Source organism: Mustelus asterias, unplaced genomic scaffold, assembly GCF_964213995.1.
Source record: "Mustelus asterias unplaced genomic scaffold, sMusAst1.hap1.1 HAP1_SCAFFOLD_50, whole genome shotgun sequence".
Classification (NCBI taxonomy): Eukaryota; Metazoa; Chordata; class Chondrichthyes; order Carcharhiniformes; family Triakidae; genus Mustelus; species Mustelus asterias.
This window is the reverse complement of record NW_027590123.1, coordinates 39,823-58,137: the sequence shown is the minus strand read 5'-3', so window position 1 is coordinate 58,137 and position 18,315 is coordinate 39,823. Positions and strand designations below refer to the sequence as shown.

The 18,315-nt window shown below is 45.7% G+C and overlaps 2 protein-coding genes across 2 annotated transcripts in view; one reads left to right on the top strand and one right to left on the bottom strand.

Annotated features, from left to right (window-relative positions):
• Nucleotides 1-15,108, bottom strand: part of LOC144483237 (uncharacterized) — a 284,523-nt gene extending 269,415 nt beyond the window's left edge. The window contains exon 1 of the mRNA XM_078202015.1: nt 15,094-15,108. The gene's annotated coding sequence lies outside the window, so the exon portion shown is untranslated. The remainder of the gene's footprint in view (nt 1-15,093) is intronic.
• On the top strand, nt 6,137-18,074 carry LOC144483245 (uncharacterized). Its single transcript, XM_078202026.1, has 3 exons — nt 6,137-6,198; nt 7,395-8,290; nt 17,059-18,074. Exons 2-3 carry the CDS (start codon nt 7,484-7,486, stop codon nt 17,959-17,961), a joined length of 1,710 nt encoding a protein of 569 aa, XP_078058152.1. The 5' UTR covers nt 6,137-6,198; nt 7,395-7,483; the 3' UTR covers nt 17,962-18,074.
• The last annotated feature ends 241 nt before the right edge of the window (nt 18,075-18,315 follow it).

Below are 18,315 nucleotides of genomic sequence, written 5' to 3'. Positions count from 1 at the left end.
CATTTCAAATCTTTTCAAATCGACAGACTGGACAATCATTTCTCCTTCTGGATTCAAAGTCCGATGATGTTGAGGTCCCAAGGACATGACGTTTGAGATTTCGGCCTGTGATTCCTCTTTCAATATCCTGTAAAATGAGTTTCCAAAAGTCATCAGTGTCAGTACAGGATAGAAATTCAGAACAGACAAGTTCTGTGGAACATTCTTTCCTCTCTCATTCCCCAAAAGCTGTCAATCTCCATCCCACACACTCTCTCCCCATTCTCAGCAGGTCTGGCAGCATCTGTATGGAGAAAAGAACTGATGTTTCAGAGCTTTGACAAAGGGTCATTTAGACAAGAAACATCAGCTCTTTTCTCTCCTCACAGATGCTGCCAGACCTGCTGAGATTTTCCAGCATTTTCTCTCTTGGTTTCAGATTCCAGCATCCGCAGAAATTTGCTTTTATAAGGCTGCAGATACCTCCTCCCAAGTAACATGCGTGTGCCCAAGACATTACCACTTGTTTCCCTTATTTCTTTAGCACCCATGGTGCTCTCCACAGTAAACACAGAGAAGTATTCATTAAAAATCTCACCCATCTCCTGTGGCTCCACACACAGATGGCCATACTGATTTTTAAGGGGATCTATTCTCTCTCTCGCCACCCTCTTACTCTTAATATAGCTATAGAACCTCCCAATAGTGCTCCCAGACTGACACTTCAGTCACTTGCTCGACCTCATTTCTTAACTGTCTCATAGAAAGTGAGTCCAGGAATTGATAATGAAAAATAAGGAGCTGGGAGATGAATTGAACAAGTATTTTGCCTCGGTGTTCACAATAGAGGATACAGTTAAAACTCAGAAACAGCTGGAAATCAGAATAGTAATTAATTAATAATAATGAATAATAAAATACAGTGTAGGAGGAGGCCATTCAGCCCATCGAGCCTGCACTGACAACAATCCCATCCAGGCCCTATCCACATATTTACCTGTGAATCCCCCTGATACCAAGTGGCAATTTATCATGGCCAATCCGTCTAACCGGCACATCTTTGGACTGTGGAAGGAAACCGGAACACCCGGGGGAAACCCATAGACACGGGGAGAATGTAGAAACTCTGCACAGACAGTGACCCGAGGCTGGAATTGAACCCGGGTCCCTGGCGCTGTTAGGCAGCTGCACTAACCACTGTGCCACCGGGCCACATGTCAGTGACATCGCCCGACTCCAGCCCAGTCTCAGCTCATCTGGAACCCTCACCCATTCCACTGTGACGTCACACCCTCACCCATTCCATTGTGACATCACACCCTCACCCATTCCATTGTGATGTCACACTCTCACCCATTCCATTGTGACGTCAGGGCTTCCCTCTCCGATCGCAATCCCTGCCGGCCTCCCACATGCAGCCTCAATGGCGGCAGTCAGCCCGGGTCTAACACTACAAGCTGCCGCTCCATTTGGTACAAAGGGGGGGGACCGGGAAGTTCATTTCCGGGGTTTGGGTTTGAACAACATGTTTACAAAGTCTCTCCACCCACCCGCCACATTTATCATTCCCCGCACGCCGCCCTCTACCTCGTATTGATCTCGCTTCCAAACTAAAACCGTCCGTCTGCCACCCGGAGGAAACCCATGCAGACATGGGGAGAATGTGCAAATTCCACACAGACATTGACACGAGGGCAGAATTGAACCCAGGTCCCTGGCGCTATGTGGCAGCAGTGCTAACCATTGTGTCACCGTGCTACCCCAAAATTGTGGATTACTAATGTCTCATCAATGTTTTCACACTGATGAGAGACTGGGTTCAGGGGATCATTTCAACTCACTGTATACCTAGTTCACACAGGGGAGGGGCTGTTCACCTGCTTTGAGTTTGGGAAGATATTCACTGTTTCGAGGTCGGATTTGCGGTATCTAGTTTTGGGGTCACTGTGGGTAGTTTTCTCTGACTTACCGTTACCTGTTTAAAGATGAAGAAGGAGTTTTAAGAAGGAGACAACAGTAACTCTCATCCTGTTCAACATGAAACTAAACTCACTGTTAATTCCTCCTCAGTAACAATTTTAAACACAAAGTTTGCAGGCAGGATTGAAGCGGGGACTTTCTCCTGTAAAGTTGCAGTGATAATGAGTGCCCTCGGGAAATGAGTGTGAATCCCCCAGCCCCGGACAGAGGGGAACTGACCATCCATCTCTTGCTCTAATTCCACCACCCTCTGTCTCCTTCCAGCAAGCCAATTCTGTATTCAATTTTTGATTTGATTTATTATCACATGTATTAGTATACAGTGAAAAGTATTGTTTCTTGCACGCTGTACAAAGTATACCATTCATAGAGAAGGAAACGAGAGAGTGCAGAATGTAGTGTTAGTCATAGCTATGGTGCGGAGAAAGATCAACTTAGTGCAAGGTAGGTCCATTTATAACTCCATGGATCCCATGTGATCTAACCTTAACTGGCCAGTATACCATAGGTACCTTGTCAAAGGCCTTGCTGAAGTCCATGCAGACAACATCTACTGCACCGTCCTCATCTATTTTTTTTGATCACCCTTTCAAAAAGCTCTGTTAAATTTTTAAGACACAATTTCCCGTGCATAAAGCGATGCTGACAATCTGTAATCAGCCTTTGTCTTTCCAAATGCATGTAGATCCTGTCTCTAAGGCTACCCTCCAACAACTTACCCACCACTGACATTAGGATCACCAGTCTGTAGTTCCCTGGCTTTTCCCTGCTGCCTTTCTCAAATAACAGTGAAACATTTGCCTCTCTCCAGTCTTCTGGCACCTCACCCGTGGTTGTTGATGATACAAATATATACGCTAGGGGGTGCCACAATGTTTTCCCCAGCTTCCCACAATGTCCTGGGATGCGCTTGATCAGGTCCTTGAGATTTATCTACCTTTATGTGTTTTAAAACTTCCAGTACCTTGTCTTCTGTAAGGTGGGCGCCATTGAAGACATCACTATTTACATCCCTGAATTCCCAAGTTTTCATGTCTTTCTCCAGGGTAAATACTGATGAGAAATATTCCATTAGGATCTCACCCATCTCCTGTGGCTTCACACATAAATGACCTTGTTGATCTTTAAGGGGCCTATTCTCTCCCTAGTTACTCTTTTGCCCTGAATATACTTGTCGAATCTCTTTGGATTTTCTTTGACCTTATCTGCCAAAGCTATCTCATGTTCCCATTTTGCCTCCTGATTACCATTTTAAGTGGACTTCTGCACTCCCGATACTCCTCAAGGGATTCACTTGGCCCCAGCTGCCTGTACCTGACATATGCTTCCTTCTTTTTATTGACCAGAATCTCAGTATCTCTCGTCATCGAGTGTTTCCTACTCCTGGCGGCTTTGTCCTTTACAGTAACAGGAAGGTGCTGGCCCTGAACTCTCGCTATCTCGCTTCTGAAAGCATCCCACATTCCAGACGTTCCTTGACCTGTGAACAGCCTTCCCCAATCAACTTGTGAAAGTTCCTGTACAATACCATCAAAATTGGCCAAGCCCCAATTTAGAACTTTAACTTGTGGACCAGACCTATCCTTTTCCATAACTATGTTAAAACTAATCGAATTATGGTCATTGATCCCAAAGTGCTCCCCAGTAACACTTCAGTCACATGCTGCTTTACATCCTGGTTACTTGTTCGTATGTATATTTCCTCAACTTCATATCACAACAAGGACATCAATTTGTCTCTTATCTTGGGGAAATCAACAATAAGTAAACTTTGAAACTTCAAACTTTTACCCAACACACAGTCAAAACGCTGTTAGACTTAACACTATGAGAAAATATTAAACTCCAGTGCAGTCACAGGAATTATGAACATCATGAAAAGAATGAGCCCTGTCAGAATGAAAATAGTCCAGTCCAGGATGTGATTAACAGGAGCAATAATAGCAGAATCCAACCCTGCAGTCACTCGTGAACTCGCTGGTGTCTCAGTAGGTGATAGGACTGAGTAAATCCCTTCCCACACTGGGAGCAGATGAATGGCCTCTCTCCAGTGTGAATTCGCTGGTGTCTCAGCAGTTGGAATGACTGAATGAATCCTATCCCACACTCAGAGCAGATGAAAGGCCTCTCTGTAGAGTGAACACGCTGGTGTCTCAGGAGGAGAGCTGACTGAGTGAATCCCTTACCACAGATGAAACAGATGAATGGGTTCTCCGCAGAGTGAATTTGTTGATGTCTCTGCAAGCTGCACGACCGACTGAATCGCTTTCCACATTTAGTGCAAGGGAACAGTCTCTCCTCGGTATGAACTCGCTGGTGTCGCAGGAGACTGAATGATCGAGTGAATCCCTTACTGCACACAGAACAGGAGAATGGGCTCTGACTAGAGTGAATGTATTGGTGTCTCTGTAGATCCCTTGTGCTTTTGAAGCTCTTACCACAGTCCGAACATTTAAAAAGTCTCTCATCAGTGTGAACAAGCTGATGAGAAGTGAGATTAGTTAAACTGGTGAATCCCTTCCCACACACAGAGCAGCTAAATGGTCTCTCCCCAGTGTGAACTTGCTGATGGACAGTGAGGTGAGATAACTGAGTGAATCCCATGCCACATTGGGAGCAGGTGAACGGCCTCGCCCCAGTGTGAACTCGCTGGTGTCTCAGCAGGGTGGATGTCCGAGCAAATCCTTTCCCACACTTGAAGCAGGTGAATGGTCTCTCCCCAGTGTGACTGCGTCGATGAGTTTCCAGATCTGATGGGGATCTGATCACTTTACCACAGTCCCCACATTTCAGTGGCCTGTGTGTGATGTTGGCTCCAGTGTGAGTGCATCGATGATATTCCAGCCGGGATGGATAATTAAATCCCTTCCCACAGTTCCCACATTTCCACGGTTTCTCCATGGTGCTGGTGTCCTTGTGTCTCTCCAGGTTACACGATCAGCTGAAGCTTCATCCACACACAGAACACATGTACAGTTTCTCCTCGCTGTGGATGGTGTGATGTTTTATCAGGCTGTGTAACTGGTTGAAGCTCTTTCCACAGTCAGTTCACTGGAACACTCTCATTCGGGTGTGTGTGTCTCGGTGCTTTTCCAGTCACAGTGATGTTTGAAATCTTTTCCCACAGACAGAACAGACATTCTCCTCCTTCCACAGTGAAAGGTTGATGATATTCAAATCCTGACGAATCGGGTGATTCTGTTAAATCTTGATGTGATGTTTGCTTTTGTACTTTTTATCTGCAAATTCTCCCCTTCTAACACCCTGAAAAAGAAATTTAGGAAAATTATAACTAAGTCTGGATTAGAAGTTCTGAAAAGATAATTCTAGTTTTTCTGGAACATTTTATCCTCTTTTGTTCCCCCAAATCTGTAAATCCCCGTCCCACACACTCTCCCTCCTCCCTGGGCTGAAATCCAAACCCATCTCACCATTTCTTTCCTCCACTCCCAGTTTTCTCCCTCCCTCTCCTCTGTCTGGGTGCAGATATCCACTCCATCTGACAAAGGAGCAGCGCTCCAAAAGCTAATCGCATTTGCTGCCAAATAAACCTGTTGGACTTTAACCTGGTGTTGTTAAAACTCTTACTGTGTTTACCCCAGTCCAACGCCAGCATCTCCACATCATGGATTCAGTTCTTCAGCTCTTGTCTGCAGACTGACAATAAAACCAATGGGTCTTATTGGGGGTGTTGGGGCCTCCAGCGGGTGTTTGTGAATCCTCCCCGCCCACCTCCCAGGGTTTCCTTCCTTCCCAGAGATCAGAGTCCTCATTGATTTGAGGCCAAAGTGTAACCTCTTATTTATTGTCCCCCTCCCCCATCCTCTGATGTGAACCATCCTCCAGTGGCTGAGCCAGGATGGGGCCGTTAACCTGGGCCTGTTCCCGGGAAGGAGGGAGGGAGAAGCCCCGCAGCTGCAAACCAGGGAGCTGACAATGATTCTGAAGGGTTTGCGGATCCACAAAGTGTTTCCAAATCCTCCCAGCCACCGCCTAACGCTGACTCCGCTTCTCCGGGACAAACAAGCGCCAAGGACAGCAATGACACTGCGCATGCTCCACATCACAATGCCCGGGCACTGATTGACGGCAGCTCCGGACCAATAGGAAGAGGGGGCGGGGCTGGAGGACCGAGCGGGAGCGGCTGATCCTCCAACCAATCAGGATGAATGAGGGGCGGGACCTGAGGGTAATGGCGATGGACGGACGGTTTTAAGTCGGAAACAAGATCAATACCAGGTAGAGGGCGGCGCGCGGGGAGCGATGAACATGGCGGGTGGGTGAAGAGCTTCCTAAACACGTTCAAAGGCAAACCCCGGAAATGAACTTCCCGGTTCCCCCCGTTTGTGCCAAATGGAGCCGCAACTTGTCGTGTTGGGCCTGGGCTGACTGCCGCCATTGAGGCTGAGTGTGGGAGGCTGGCAGGGAGTGAAGTCCTAACGTCACAATAGAATTCATGACAGTTACGCGTCACAATGGAGAGTGAGTGTGACGTCACAATAGAATGGATGAGGGTTCCAGATGAGCTGAGACAGGGGTGGAGTCGGGCGATGTCACTGAGGTGGAAGTAGGCGGTCTTGATGACGATGTGGATATGTGGGTGGAACCTCACCTTGAGGTGAAATATTTCACCAGGATTGTGAACAGCCTGGTTCAGCCTCAGACAGTTCCCAGGAAGAGGGATAGAGTTGCTGGTGAGGGAGTGGAGTTTGTAGTGGGGACTGAAGACAATGGGTTCAGACTTCCCAGTACTGATATGGAAAAACATTCTCTTAGTCCAGGACATCAGACAAGTCAGGATGGTGTGTGAGCTGGAGGGGAACTTGGAGGTGATGGTGTTCACGTCTACCTGCTATCTTAGTCCTTCTTAATGATGGAGGTTGAGGGTTTGGGAGATTCGGTCAAAGTTCTCATTGAGTTGTTGATGTATAAAATCCCTCTCCTTCACCCCTGGCCTCTCCTACTTCTCTCTGTCTCCTCCCACAGTGCCCAGAGTCTTGTGTAGACCCAGCCTGGATGACAAGTTTATTTTCGTGAAGGACATTAGTGAATCAGTTGGAACAAAAACAGAAAATGCTGGAGAAACTCAGCAGGTCTGACAGTGTCTGTGGAGAGAGAATAGAGCCAATGTTTTGAGTCTGGATGACACTTGTCGACAATGGGTCTTCCAGACTCAGAACATTGGCCCCATTCTCTACAGATGCTGTCAGACCTGCTGAGTTTCTCCAGCATTTTCTGTGTTTGTTTCAGATCCCAGCATCCGCAGTATTTTGCTTTTATCTTGGTGAATCAGTTGGGTTTTTCATGACAATCCAAAAGCTTTCATAGTCACTTTTTCCTAGTGCTGGCCCCAGATTCATTCAGCTCAATTTCACAACCATTGTATTTTTGTGGGTTCCCTTACTCTCTTCTTTCTGTTTTAATCAATTTCACAGGGTTTTAGAAGATGAGGATTCAAACAATGTATCAGAACCTGATGGAATTGGCCAATTTATTGTAACCTGAATATCATTGTATTTTGAACATGGAAGAAAATAGCACCGTTCACAGTGGAGAGAAACTAAACATATGTTCTCTGTGTGGACAAGACTTCAACCAATCATCTGGCCTTTCGGAGCACAATTGCAGTCACAACAGGGAGATGGCATGGAAATGTAGAGACTGTGGGAAGGAATTCAATTACCCATCCCTGCTGGAAACTCATCGGCGCAGTCACACTGGGGAGAGGCCATTCACCTGTTCCCAGTGTGGGAAGGGTTTTGCTCACCCATCCACCCTCGTAAAACACCAGCGAATTCACACTGGGGAGAGACCATTCACCTGCTCCCAGTGTGGGAAGCGATTTGCTCACTCATCCAATCTGCTGAAACATCAGCGAATGCACACTGGAGAGAGACCGTTCACCTGCTCTGTGTGTGGGAAGGGATTCACTCAGTCATCCAACCTTGCATTACACAAGCAAATTCACACTGAGGAGAAGCCGTTCACCTGCTCCCAATGTGGGAAGGGATTCAGTCGGTCATCAAATTTGCTGACACACCAGACTGTTCACACTGGGGAGAGGCCATTCACCTGTTCCCAGTGTGGGAAGGGATTTGCTCACTCTCACACATTGCAGACGCACCAGCGAATTCACACTGGGGAAAGACCATACACCTGCTCTGTATGTGGGAAGGGATTCAATCAGTCATCCAACCTAGCAATACACAAGGAAGGGCACACCGGGGAGAGACCATTCACCTGCTCCCAGTGTGGGAAGGGATTTGCTCATTCAGCCAATCTGCTGAAACACCAGAGAGTTCACACTGGGGAGAGGCCATTCATTTGCTCCGTTTGTGAGAAAGGTTTTGCTCGCTCATCCAACCTGCGGTTACACCAGCGAGTTCACACTGGGGAGAGACCTTTCATCTGCTCCACATGTGGGAAGGGATTCACTCAGTCATCCACTCTGCAGACACACCAGCGAGTTCACAAGTAACTATTGTGATGGGATTTTTCTGTTAATCATATTCGTTGAATGATTCAACCTCTGTTGAGACATTGCAGCAGTCACTCCGATTAGACTTATTATCTGCTCCCACTCTTGGGGATAACAAATCATTTGAGATTAAGTACATACAAATTGAGGGCATTGATTGGATGATTATAAATGCAAATAAAGAGACATGTACTGACATAGTGTGAAGTTAGGAGGGAAATACCTGTGAAGTTTCACTCTAAATAAATCTGTACCAAATAAAGGTTGGCTCCAACTTCTTCTTTCACCATAAGACTGTCAGGATTGTAACATGGTCAGAGGGAATATTTTCTAATGGTGGAGATTGGAAGCTAAAGGGAAATATTTTTCAGACAGAAGTTTTGCAATCCCAGCAGCTTTTGTGAGAAATGGCTGAAAGTGAGTGGGAATTGTCAGGGTCAGATTACCCGCTGCTGCTCTCAGAGTCTGAACCATATGAAAGTGGAGATGTGGATACTGGTTACATCCCTACCAAGGGGGAAACAAGGTCTGGCCTTGGCATTGTCACTTCGCACCAAAAAGAAAATCAGAAGCAAAGTATTTTGTGAGCTGGATGTCCGTCAGTTGGACACTGATAAAGATTTGGATCTTCTGTTTGGGTTCAATTATGAGATTGACAAGATAGATGATCTACTGGATGGTTATGAAACATGGTTAGACTTTGACAGGTTTTGTAGGGGGTGAAAGCAGCTATAGCAGATCTGGATATCACAACAAAAGACAGATTGGAACAGCATTAATAAACAAATGAACCCCAGGAATGACTGGGGAACAATTAACGAGTGCTTCAGGTCTGACTCAAAATATCATCATGTGATGAACTTCCCAAAGTGGAAAATTAGGGATTTTGCGGTGAGACACAACACAGAGAATTCTGAGAAATTAGAGATAGCATTAGATCCAGGATAGACATACAATTTGGCCAAGGAAAACAACAGACCTGAGGATTGGGAGCAGTTTAGAATTCAGCAACAGAGGACCAAGGGATTGATTAAGAAGAGGAAAATGGAATATGAGAGTAAGCTTGCAGGGAACATAAAAACTGACTGTAAAAATTTCGATGTGGAGATGCCGGCGTTGGACTGGGGTAAACACAGTTAGAAGTTTAACAACACCAGGTTAAAGTCCAACAGGTTTATTTGGTAGCAAAAGCCACACAAGCTTTTGGAGGCCCAAGCCCCTTCTTCAGGTGAGTCACCTGAAGAAGGGGCTTGAGGCTCCGAAAGCTTGTGTGGCTTTTGCTACCAAATAAACCTGTTGGACTTTAACCTGGTGTTGTTAAACTTCTTACTGTAAAAATTTCTACAGGTGTGTGAAGAGAGAAAGATTGATGAAGACAAATGTAGGTCCCTTCCAGTCAGAAACAGGGAAATTTATAATGGGGACCAAAGAAATGGCTGACCAACTGACTACTTACTTTGGTTCTGTCTTCACAAAGGAGGACATAAAAATGTTGGGGAACACAGGATTTAGTGAGAGGAAGGAACTGAAGGAGATCAGTATTAGTCGAGAATTAGTGTTGGGGAAACTGATGGGATTAAAGGCCCATAAATCCTCAGGACCTGATCATTTGCATCCCAGAATACATGAGGAAGATGCCTGAGAAATAGTGGATGCATTGGTGGTCATCTTCCAAGATTCTAAAAACTCTGGAACAGTCCCTACAGGTTGGAGGATAGTGAATGTAGCCCCACTATATAAAAAGGGAGGTAGGGAGAAAGTAAGGAATTATAGACCAGTAAGCCTGACACTGTTAGTGGGGAATATTCAAGAATCAATTTTCAAGGATTTTATAGCAAAACACTCGAAAAACAGTGGCAGGATCGGACAGAGTCAGCATGGATTTAAAAAAGGGAAATTGTGCTTGACAAAACGATTTGAATTCTTTGAGGATATCACTAGTCGAGTTGATCGGGAGGGAGTGGCGGGGGGCAGCCAGTGGATGTGGTTTATTTCGACTTTCAGAAGGATTCTGACAAAGTCGAAAAAGATTAACGTGTAAAATTAAAGCAGATGGGATTGGTGCAGTGTGTTGAGATGGATAGAAAACTAATTGGCAGACAGAAAACAAAGAGTAGGAATAAATGGGTCTTTTTCCAAATGACAAGAAGTGACTAATGGGGTACTGCAGGGATCAGAGCTGGGACCCCAGCTACTTACTACATATGTATTATTGATTTAGATGAGAGAACTAAATGCAATATCTCCAAATTTGCTAATGACACAAAGCAAGGTCGGAGGCTAAGCTATGAGGAGGATGCAGCAATCCTTCAGTGTAATTTGACAAGTTGAGTGAGTGGGCAAATGATTGGCAGATGCAGTATAATTTGGATAAATGTGAGGTCATCCACTTTGGGAGCAAAAACTGGAAGACAGATTACTATCTGAATAGTCATAAAGTAGGAGGAGGAAATATGCAACAAGACCTGGGTGTCCTCATACACTCATCACTCAAGGTAAGCATGTAAGTGTAAAAGGCAGTGAAAAAGGCAAATGGTATGTTGGAACAAAATTCAGCAGGTTCGGCAGCATCTGTGCAGACAGAGAAACACAGTTAACATTTCAAGTCTGTGACCTTTCACCAGAACTGGAGAAAGTTGGAAATGTAACAGGTTTGGAGAAAGGGGCGGGTGGGACAGGGACAGCTCGGGTCACTGTCTGTGTGGAGTTTGCACATTCTCCTCGTGTCTGCGTGGGTTTCCTCCGGGTGCTCCGGTTTCCTCCCACAGTCCAAAGATGTGCGGGTTAGGTTGATTGGCCAGGTTAAAAATTGTCCCTGAGATGTGTAGTTAGTGGGATTAGCGGGTAAATATGTGGGGGTAGGGCCTGGGTGGGATTGTGGTCGGTGCAGACTCGATGGGCCAAATGGCCGCCTCCTGCACTGTAGGGTTTCTATGTATGTTTCTATGTTTCGAAGGTCTGTGAGAGGGTGGAAGACAGGAGATTGAATGACAATAAAGTGAATCCCCCAGAGCAAAAGGGAATGAGATGGAGCGAGAAAGAAAACAAACAGAAGCTGTGCCTGGAGCGGGGGGGGGGGCTGCCGACTGAAAGAAAAATGAAACAATTAAAGAAAAAGAAACAGAATGGGCTGAGAGTTCACTCTCTGAAACTGTTGGACTGAATGTTGAGTCCAGAAGGCTGTAGTGTGGAGGGGGTGGGTGAGTGGGAGAATCTTCTGGACCTGCTCTAGACCCTGGTTAAAGCAGTAATCTGTAGATCCAGGATGGGTGGGGCTGAAGGGGAAGACGGGAGTCACTCTGGCTGCCGGCTGATCTTCTGTGGTCTTGTCTGTGCCCAGGTGGTCCTGGAGAGGGAAATTCTGTTGGGACTTTGTTGCTGATTTTGGTATTTGAGTTTGATTGAACCACATGTTTGGGTGAAGGAGAGGAAAAAATGTTCCAGAGAAACTGGAATTGTCTGTTCTGAATTTCTATTCTATTTCAATAATTGATATCAGTGTCACTGATAATGACACTGACATCAACTGTCTCACTCACCATTTCTACCCCTCTTCAGCTAAACAAGACATTTGGACGCAAACTTTGACTCTGTTTCTCTCTCCACAGATGCTGCCAGACTTGCTGAGTTTTTCCAACATTTTCTGTTTTTATTTCAGATTATCGGTACCCGCAGAATTTTGCTTTTATCTCAATAGTCGCATTTAAGATCCTAGGATTAAATCCATCGGGACCCGGTCTCTCCCCAGTGTGAACTCACTGGGGTACAGTGAGTTGAGATGATCCCCTGAACCCAGGCTCACAGTAAAAGCATCTGAATGGTCTCTCATCAGTTCTCCACTACTTTTATTGCAGTTCCCACAGTCTGAGCATTTTTAAGGTCTCTCCCCAGTGTGAAGCTAGAGTGTTGGCAGTGTGGATGATTGAGTGAATCCCTTCTGTTAGGGTCCTGGACCAGAACCTCTAAATTACATTAGGAAATCAGAGTAGACCCCAACAATTTTTCTATTTTGGCATAAATGTGAGGATAGGATGCTTCACTCCAGGGGTAATTCCACTGACAAATTAGAGATCTTTCTTGGTAAAACAAACATTTTTAAATAAAAGTTCAAATATAATTCCAGCAAATGAAACAGTTTGAATATTAATAGTTGAATAATATTTATAAGTGAAAGGAAAGAACTTTAATTTCTAACTTATCACAATTTCAGTTCCAAATAAGCAACATTCCTCTTATCAATGTAAATGCCACTTTAAATAGTTAGCAACCATAAATATACTTGCTATAATAAGTATAGACTGCCTTGAAACTTCCAGGGAGAAGACAAGTCTCAGAGTAGCTTGTAGAAAACCTCTATCAACAAAGAATCCTCGATGAGCTTCCAGCTCTGATGGGTAACTGAAACTCTCCTCACAGTCTCCACATTTTCACGGTTTCTCCCTAATTTGAAATCCAGTCACAACAGTTACTTGTGAGTTTATTGGTGTGTCAGAAGATTCAATGAGGTAACATATCACTTCCCACACTATAAACAGGTGAATGGTCTCTCCACACTGTGAACCCGCTGATGTATTGCTAGTTTAGATGATTGATTGAATCCCTTCCCACACACAGAGCAGATGAATGGCCTCTCCTCTGTGTGGATTCGCTGGTGTATTGCTCGGTTGGATGAGTGATTGAATCCTTTCCCACACACAGAGCAGATGAATGACTTCTCCCAGTGTGAACTCGCTGGTGTGTCAGGAGAGTTGATAACCGACTGAATCCTTTCCCACACAGAGAGCAGGTGAATGGCCTTTCCCCAGTGTGAATTCGCTGGTGTGTGAACAAAGTGGCTGACTGAACAAATCCTTTTCCACACTGGGAACAGGTGAATGGCCTCTCCCCAGTGTGAACTTGCTGGTGTTTCAACAAATTGGTTAAGTCAGCAAATCCCTTCCCACACTGGGAGCAAATGAATGGCTTCTCCTGAGTGTGAGTTCATGCTGTATCAACAGAGTGGATGAGTGAGCGAATCCCATCCCACATTCAGAGCAGGTGAACGGTTTCTCCCCAGTGTGAACTCGCTGGTGTGTTGCGAGGTTGGAAGACTGATTGAATCCCTTCCCACACTGGGAGCAGGTGAATGGCCTCTCCCCAGTGTGACTGCGTCGATGAGTTTCCAGCAGGGATGGGTAATTGAATTCCTTCCCACAATCCTCACATGCTATTTTCCTGTTGTGACTGCAACTATGTTCCTAAAGGCCAGATGATTCTCCACACAAAGAACACGTGTACATTTTCTCTCCACTGTGAATGGCGCTTTTTTCTTCCATGTTCAAAATACAATGATATTCAGGTTACAATAAATTGGCCGACTTAATCAGGTTCTGATGTCATGTTTGGTTTCAGTTTCTCAACTGCAAATCCCCCTCTTCTAAAACAGTGCGAAATTGATTTAAAACAGAAAAGAGAGTGAAAAAGAACCCACAAAAATGCAAAGGTGGGTTGTGAAATTGAGCTGAATGAATCTGGAAATCTGGTAATTTGTGAGGAAAAGGTAACCATGAAAGCTGCTGAATTGTCATAAAAACCCAACTGGTTTATTGATGTCCTTCAGGGAAGGAAACCTGTCTACAAAGACCCACTGTGGCACTGTGGGAGGAGACAGAGAGAAGTAGGAGTGGCTGGGGTGAAAGAGAGGGATTTATACATCTGCATCTTGACAAGAACTTTGACAGAATATCCTAAACCCTCAACCTCCAGCATCTAGAAGGACCAAGGTAGCAGGTGGATATAAACACCATCACCTCCAAGTTCCTCCAACTCACACACCATCCTGACTTATCTGACTTGCAGTACTAAAAGAACAGAACTTTCTTTTGCATAAATACTGGGAAAACTGAACCCATTGTCTTCAGTCTGACTACAAACTCCACTCCCTCGCCAGCAACTGAAAGATGTGCTGGTTAAAAAAGTGCATTGACCCGAACAGGCGTTGGAGTGGGGCGACTAGGGGAATTTCACAGTAACTTCATTGCAATGTTAATGTAAGCCTTACTTGCGACTAATAAATAATCTTTTTAAAAAAACTCTCTCCCTCTTCCTGGCAACTGTCTGAGGCTGAACAAGGCTGTTCACAATCATGGTGAAATATTTCACCCCAAGATGAGCTTTCAGCCACATATCCACATCATCATCAAGACCGTTTTGTTCCTCCTCAGTGACATTGCACAACTCCACCCCAGTCTCAGATTATCTGGAACTCTCACCCATTCCATTGTGACGTGAAACTCAGGGGAATGGGAATATAGAGAGGGAATGGGACTGACTGAATTGCTCCACAGAGAGTTGGCATGGATCTGAATTGCCAAACTGATTCCTTCTATGTTGTAATGTCTCCATCACTGGAAATAAATAAAGTAGCCACATTGCTATATATTTCAAGACAAGAAATAAGGGATCATAAATAACGTAGTAGATGCAATATAACATTATACATATCTCTGTCCCATACGAATTTTCTGTTCATTTAAATGTTAGCTTTCTCCTGGGAAAATTCCCCCATTAATTGTGAACATTGGGTAAGAGGCCATCCTATTAGCCACATAAATAAATGTGTCAAACTGAGGGGGCTAAAGGATGTCAATATCTTTGAGAGAGAAAGAAAAAGATACCTGGGCCGAGTCCTGCTCTTAATTCCGATGTTCGTCTGTAAGCTTTTCAGAGTCTGCAGCCTCCCTGGATTCACTTCCTTTCCCTTCAGTTGCTGCAAGTCCCCAATTTCCCCCAGAATGAGAAAAGAAATGGAAAGGGGGAAACATTGATTTCCTCCCTGATGTTTTCCAAAGGAGCAAGTTTCACTCTGAAGCTCATTGGACAACTTCCGTATTCTGACGTCACAATGGAGCCCTGCCTGAATCAGCCAATAAGAATCACTCTGCTACGCGGTGACGTCTCCGGGTTCCAGTGCGCAGGCCCGGGCGCGCGGACCCGGGAGCCCCGTCCCCACCCATTGTTCTCGTCCCCCTGCAACACATCGAGCCAAGGTTTCCAGGCAACCGGCTGACGGCTCCGGCCAGAGCGAGAAGCCGCTCGGTGATCTCCCCCTCCCCCTGGCCCGGGACTGCGCATGTCTAATGGAGAGGGGAAGCTGCGAATGTTCCGGGGGAGAGCCCACCCTCTGACGTTCATGCTGAATTGTTGACCCATGGGAAGAGTTGGAGGACCGGAAGGGCTGTGGCCCTCCAGACAATCCAGGGCGCGGGCTTTGTGACAATGCAGGTTGAACTTCACACAGACTGAAATTTCTTCCTGTCTCCTTAAAAGAGGCCAACATCTGTGAGTAAAACACTTTCTTTTCTTCCCCTTTCCATTTCTTTTCTCGTTCTGGGGGAATTGTTGACTTGCAGCAACTGAAGGGAAAGGAAGTGAATCCAGGGAGGCTGCAGACTCTGGAAAGTTTGGCCCAGGTCTGTCAATCAGCCTCTTCAGGAAAATTGGGAGGGTGAATATTAGATCCAGCAGAATGAGAATGGAGGGAGAGTTCTTTTTTCTTCATTCGTGAGACATGGGCATCGCTGGCTGGCCAGCATTTATTGCCCATCCCTCATTGCCCTTGATCTGATTGGCTCACTGGGCTGTTTCAGAGGGCAGTTGAGAATCAACACATTTAAGACCATAAGACATAGGAGCGGAAGTAAGGCCATTCGGCCCATCGAGTCCACTCCACCATTCAATCATGGTTGATTTCAACTCCATTTACCCGCTCTCTCCCCATAGCCCTTAATTCCTCGAGAAATCAAGAATTTATCAATTTCTGTCTTGAAGACGCTCAACGTCTCGGCCTCCACAGCCCTCTGTGGCAATGAATTCCACAGACCTACCACTCTCTGGCTGAAGAAATTTCTCCTCATTTCTGTGGCTATGGTGTCACATGTAGGCCAGGACAGGTGAGGATGGCAGATTTCCTTCCCTGAAGGGCATTAGTGAACCAGATGGGGTTTTCCGACAATGAACAATGGTTTCACAATCATCAATAGATTCTTAATTCCACATTTTTTTTTAAATTCAAATTCTACCGTCTGCCGTGGCGGGATTCGAACCTGGGTCCCCAGAACATTAGCTGAGTTTTGGATGAATAATCTAGTGATAATACCACTCGGGCATTGCCTCCCAATGTGTGGGAATGAAATTTACAGATTTGGGGGAATGAGAGAGGAAAACTTGCTCCAGAGGAACTAGAATTGTCTGTTCTGAATTTCTATCCTGTACTAACGCTGATTACTTTTGTCAACTTCTTTTACAGATGTTAGAAGTGAGGATTTAAGCCAGAAATCCCAAATCAAACGTCGCATCAGGATCTGAAAGATTCAGTTGATTCATTGCAAAGTGGCCTTTGAATCTAGATGGAGAAATAATTGTCTGCTCTGTCAGCTTCAGCAGTTATTAACTATCAGTGTGACGGGAAAAGCATCAACACACACACTCTGAACTGAGTGTTCCAGTTTTAACCAGTTACACAGCTTGAAAAAACATTCCCATTTGGAGCCGGGTGTCCTGTGTGCGGAAACCTAATTTGATTGTTGAACATGGAGAGACACAAGGACACCTGCACCACGGAGAAACCATGGAAATGTGAGGACTGCGGAAAGAGATTCATAACCCCCTCAAAACTAGAAACTCACCGACGCATTCACACTGGGGAGCGGCCGTTTACCTGCTCTGATTGTGGGAAGGGATTCACAAATTCATCCCACCTGCTGACACACCAGCGAATTCACACTAAGGAAAGGCCATTCACCTGCACTGCATGTGGGAAAGGTTTCAAACATTCATCCACCCTCAAGATACATCAGCGCATTCACTCTGGGGAGAGGCCATTCACCTGCTCTGAGTGTGGGAAGGGATTCACTCAGTTATCCAACCTGCAGACACACCAGCGAGTTCACACTGGGGAGAGGCCATTCAGCTGCTCTGAGTGTGGGAAGAGATTCAATCAGTTCTCCGATTTGCTGACACACCAGCGAGCTCACACTGGGGAGAGGCCATTTACCTGCTCTCAGTGTGGGAAGGGATTCACTCAGTCATCCAACCTGCAGACACACCAGCGAGTTCACACTGAGCGGAAACAATTCAGCTGCTCTCACTGCGCAAGAAGGTTCAGATGGTTATCCAACCTGATACGACACCGACAGGTTCACACCGAGGAGAGGTCATTCATCTGTTCTGACTGTGGGAAGGGATTCAAAACTTCAACCCATTTGCTGACACACCAACGAATTCACACTGAGGAGAGGCCGTTCATCTGCACAGTGTGTGCGAAGAAATTCAAAGATTCATCCACTCTGCAAAAACACCAGCGAGTTCACACTGGGGAGAGACCATTTACCTGCTCTGATTGTGGGAAGCAGTTCCGAGATTTGTCCAACCTGAGAAGACACCAGCGAGTCCACACTGGGGAGAGACCATTCACCTGCTCTGACTGTGGGAAAGAATTCACTCAGTCATCTACCCTGCTGAGACACCAGCGAGTTCATAATTGATTACAGTGGTTGGATTCTGCTGTTATTGCTGCTGTTGATCAGATCCAGGACTGAACCATGTTCATTCTGACAGTTGGTGAAATGGGAGGGTCGGAGGGTTTCTTTCTGCTGGACTGGCCGCTCTCACAACTTTGCTTCCAGTGGGCAGATGCTCTTTGAGCCTGGGAGAGCACATTTCCACTGAAATGATCCACAAAAGTTGATGAAGGACATTTATTTTATCCTGGATAGTAAATAATGTTTTTCCTATCGCTACAGGTAGATCTAAAATAAATACATTTGTCTCTGTTCCATTGAGTCTACAGCACAGGGCAGGCCAGTCGGCCCAATTGGTCTGTGTCAGTATTTATGCTC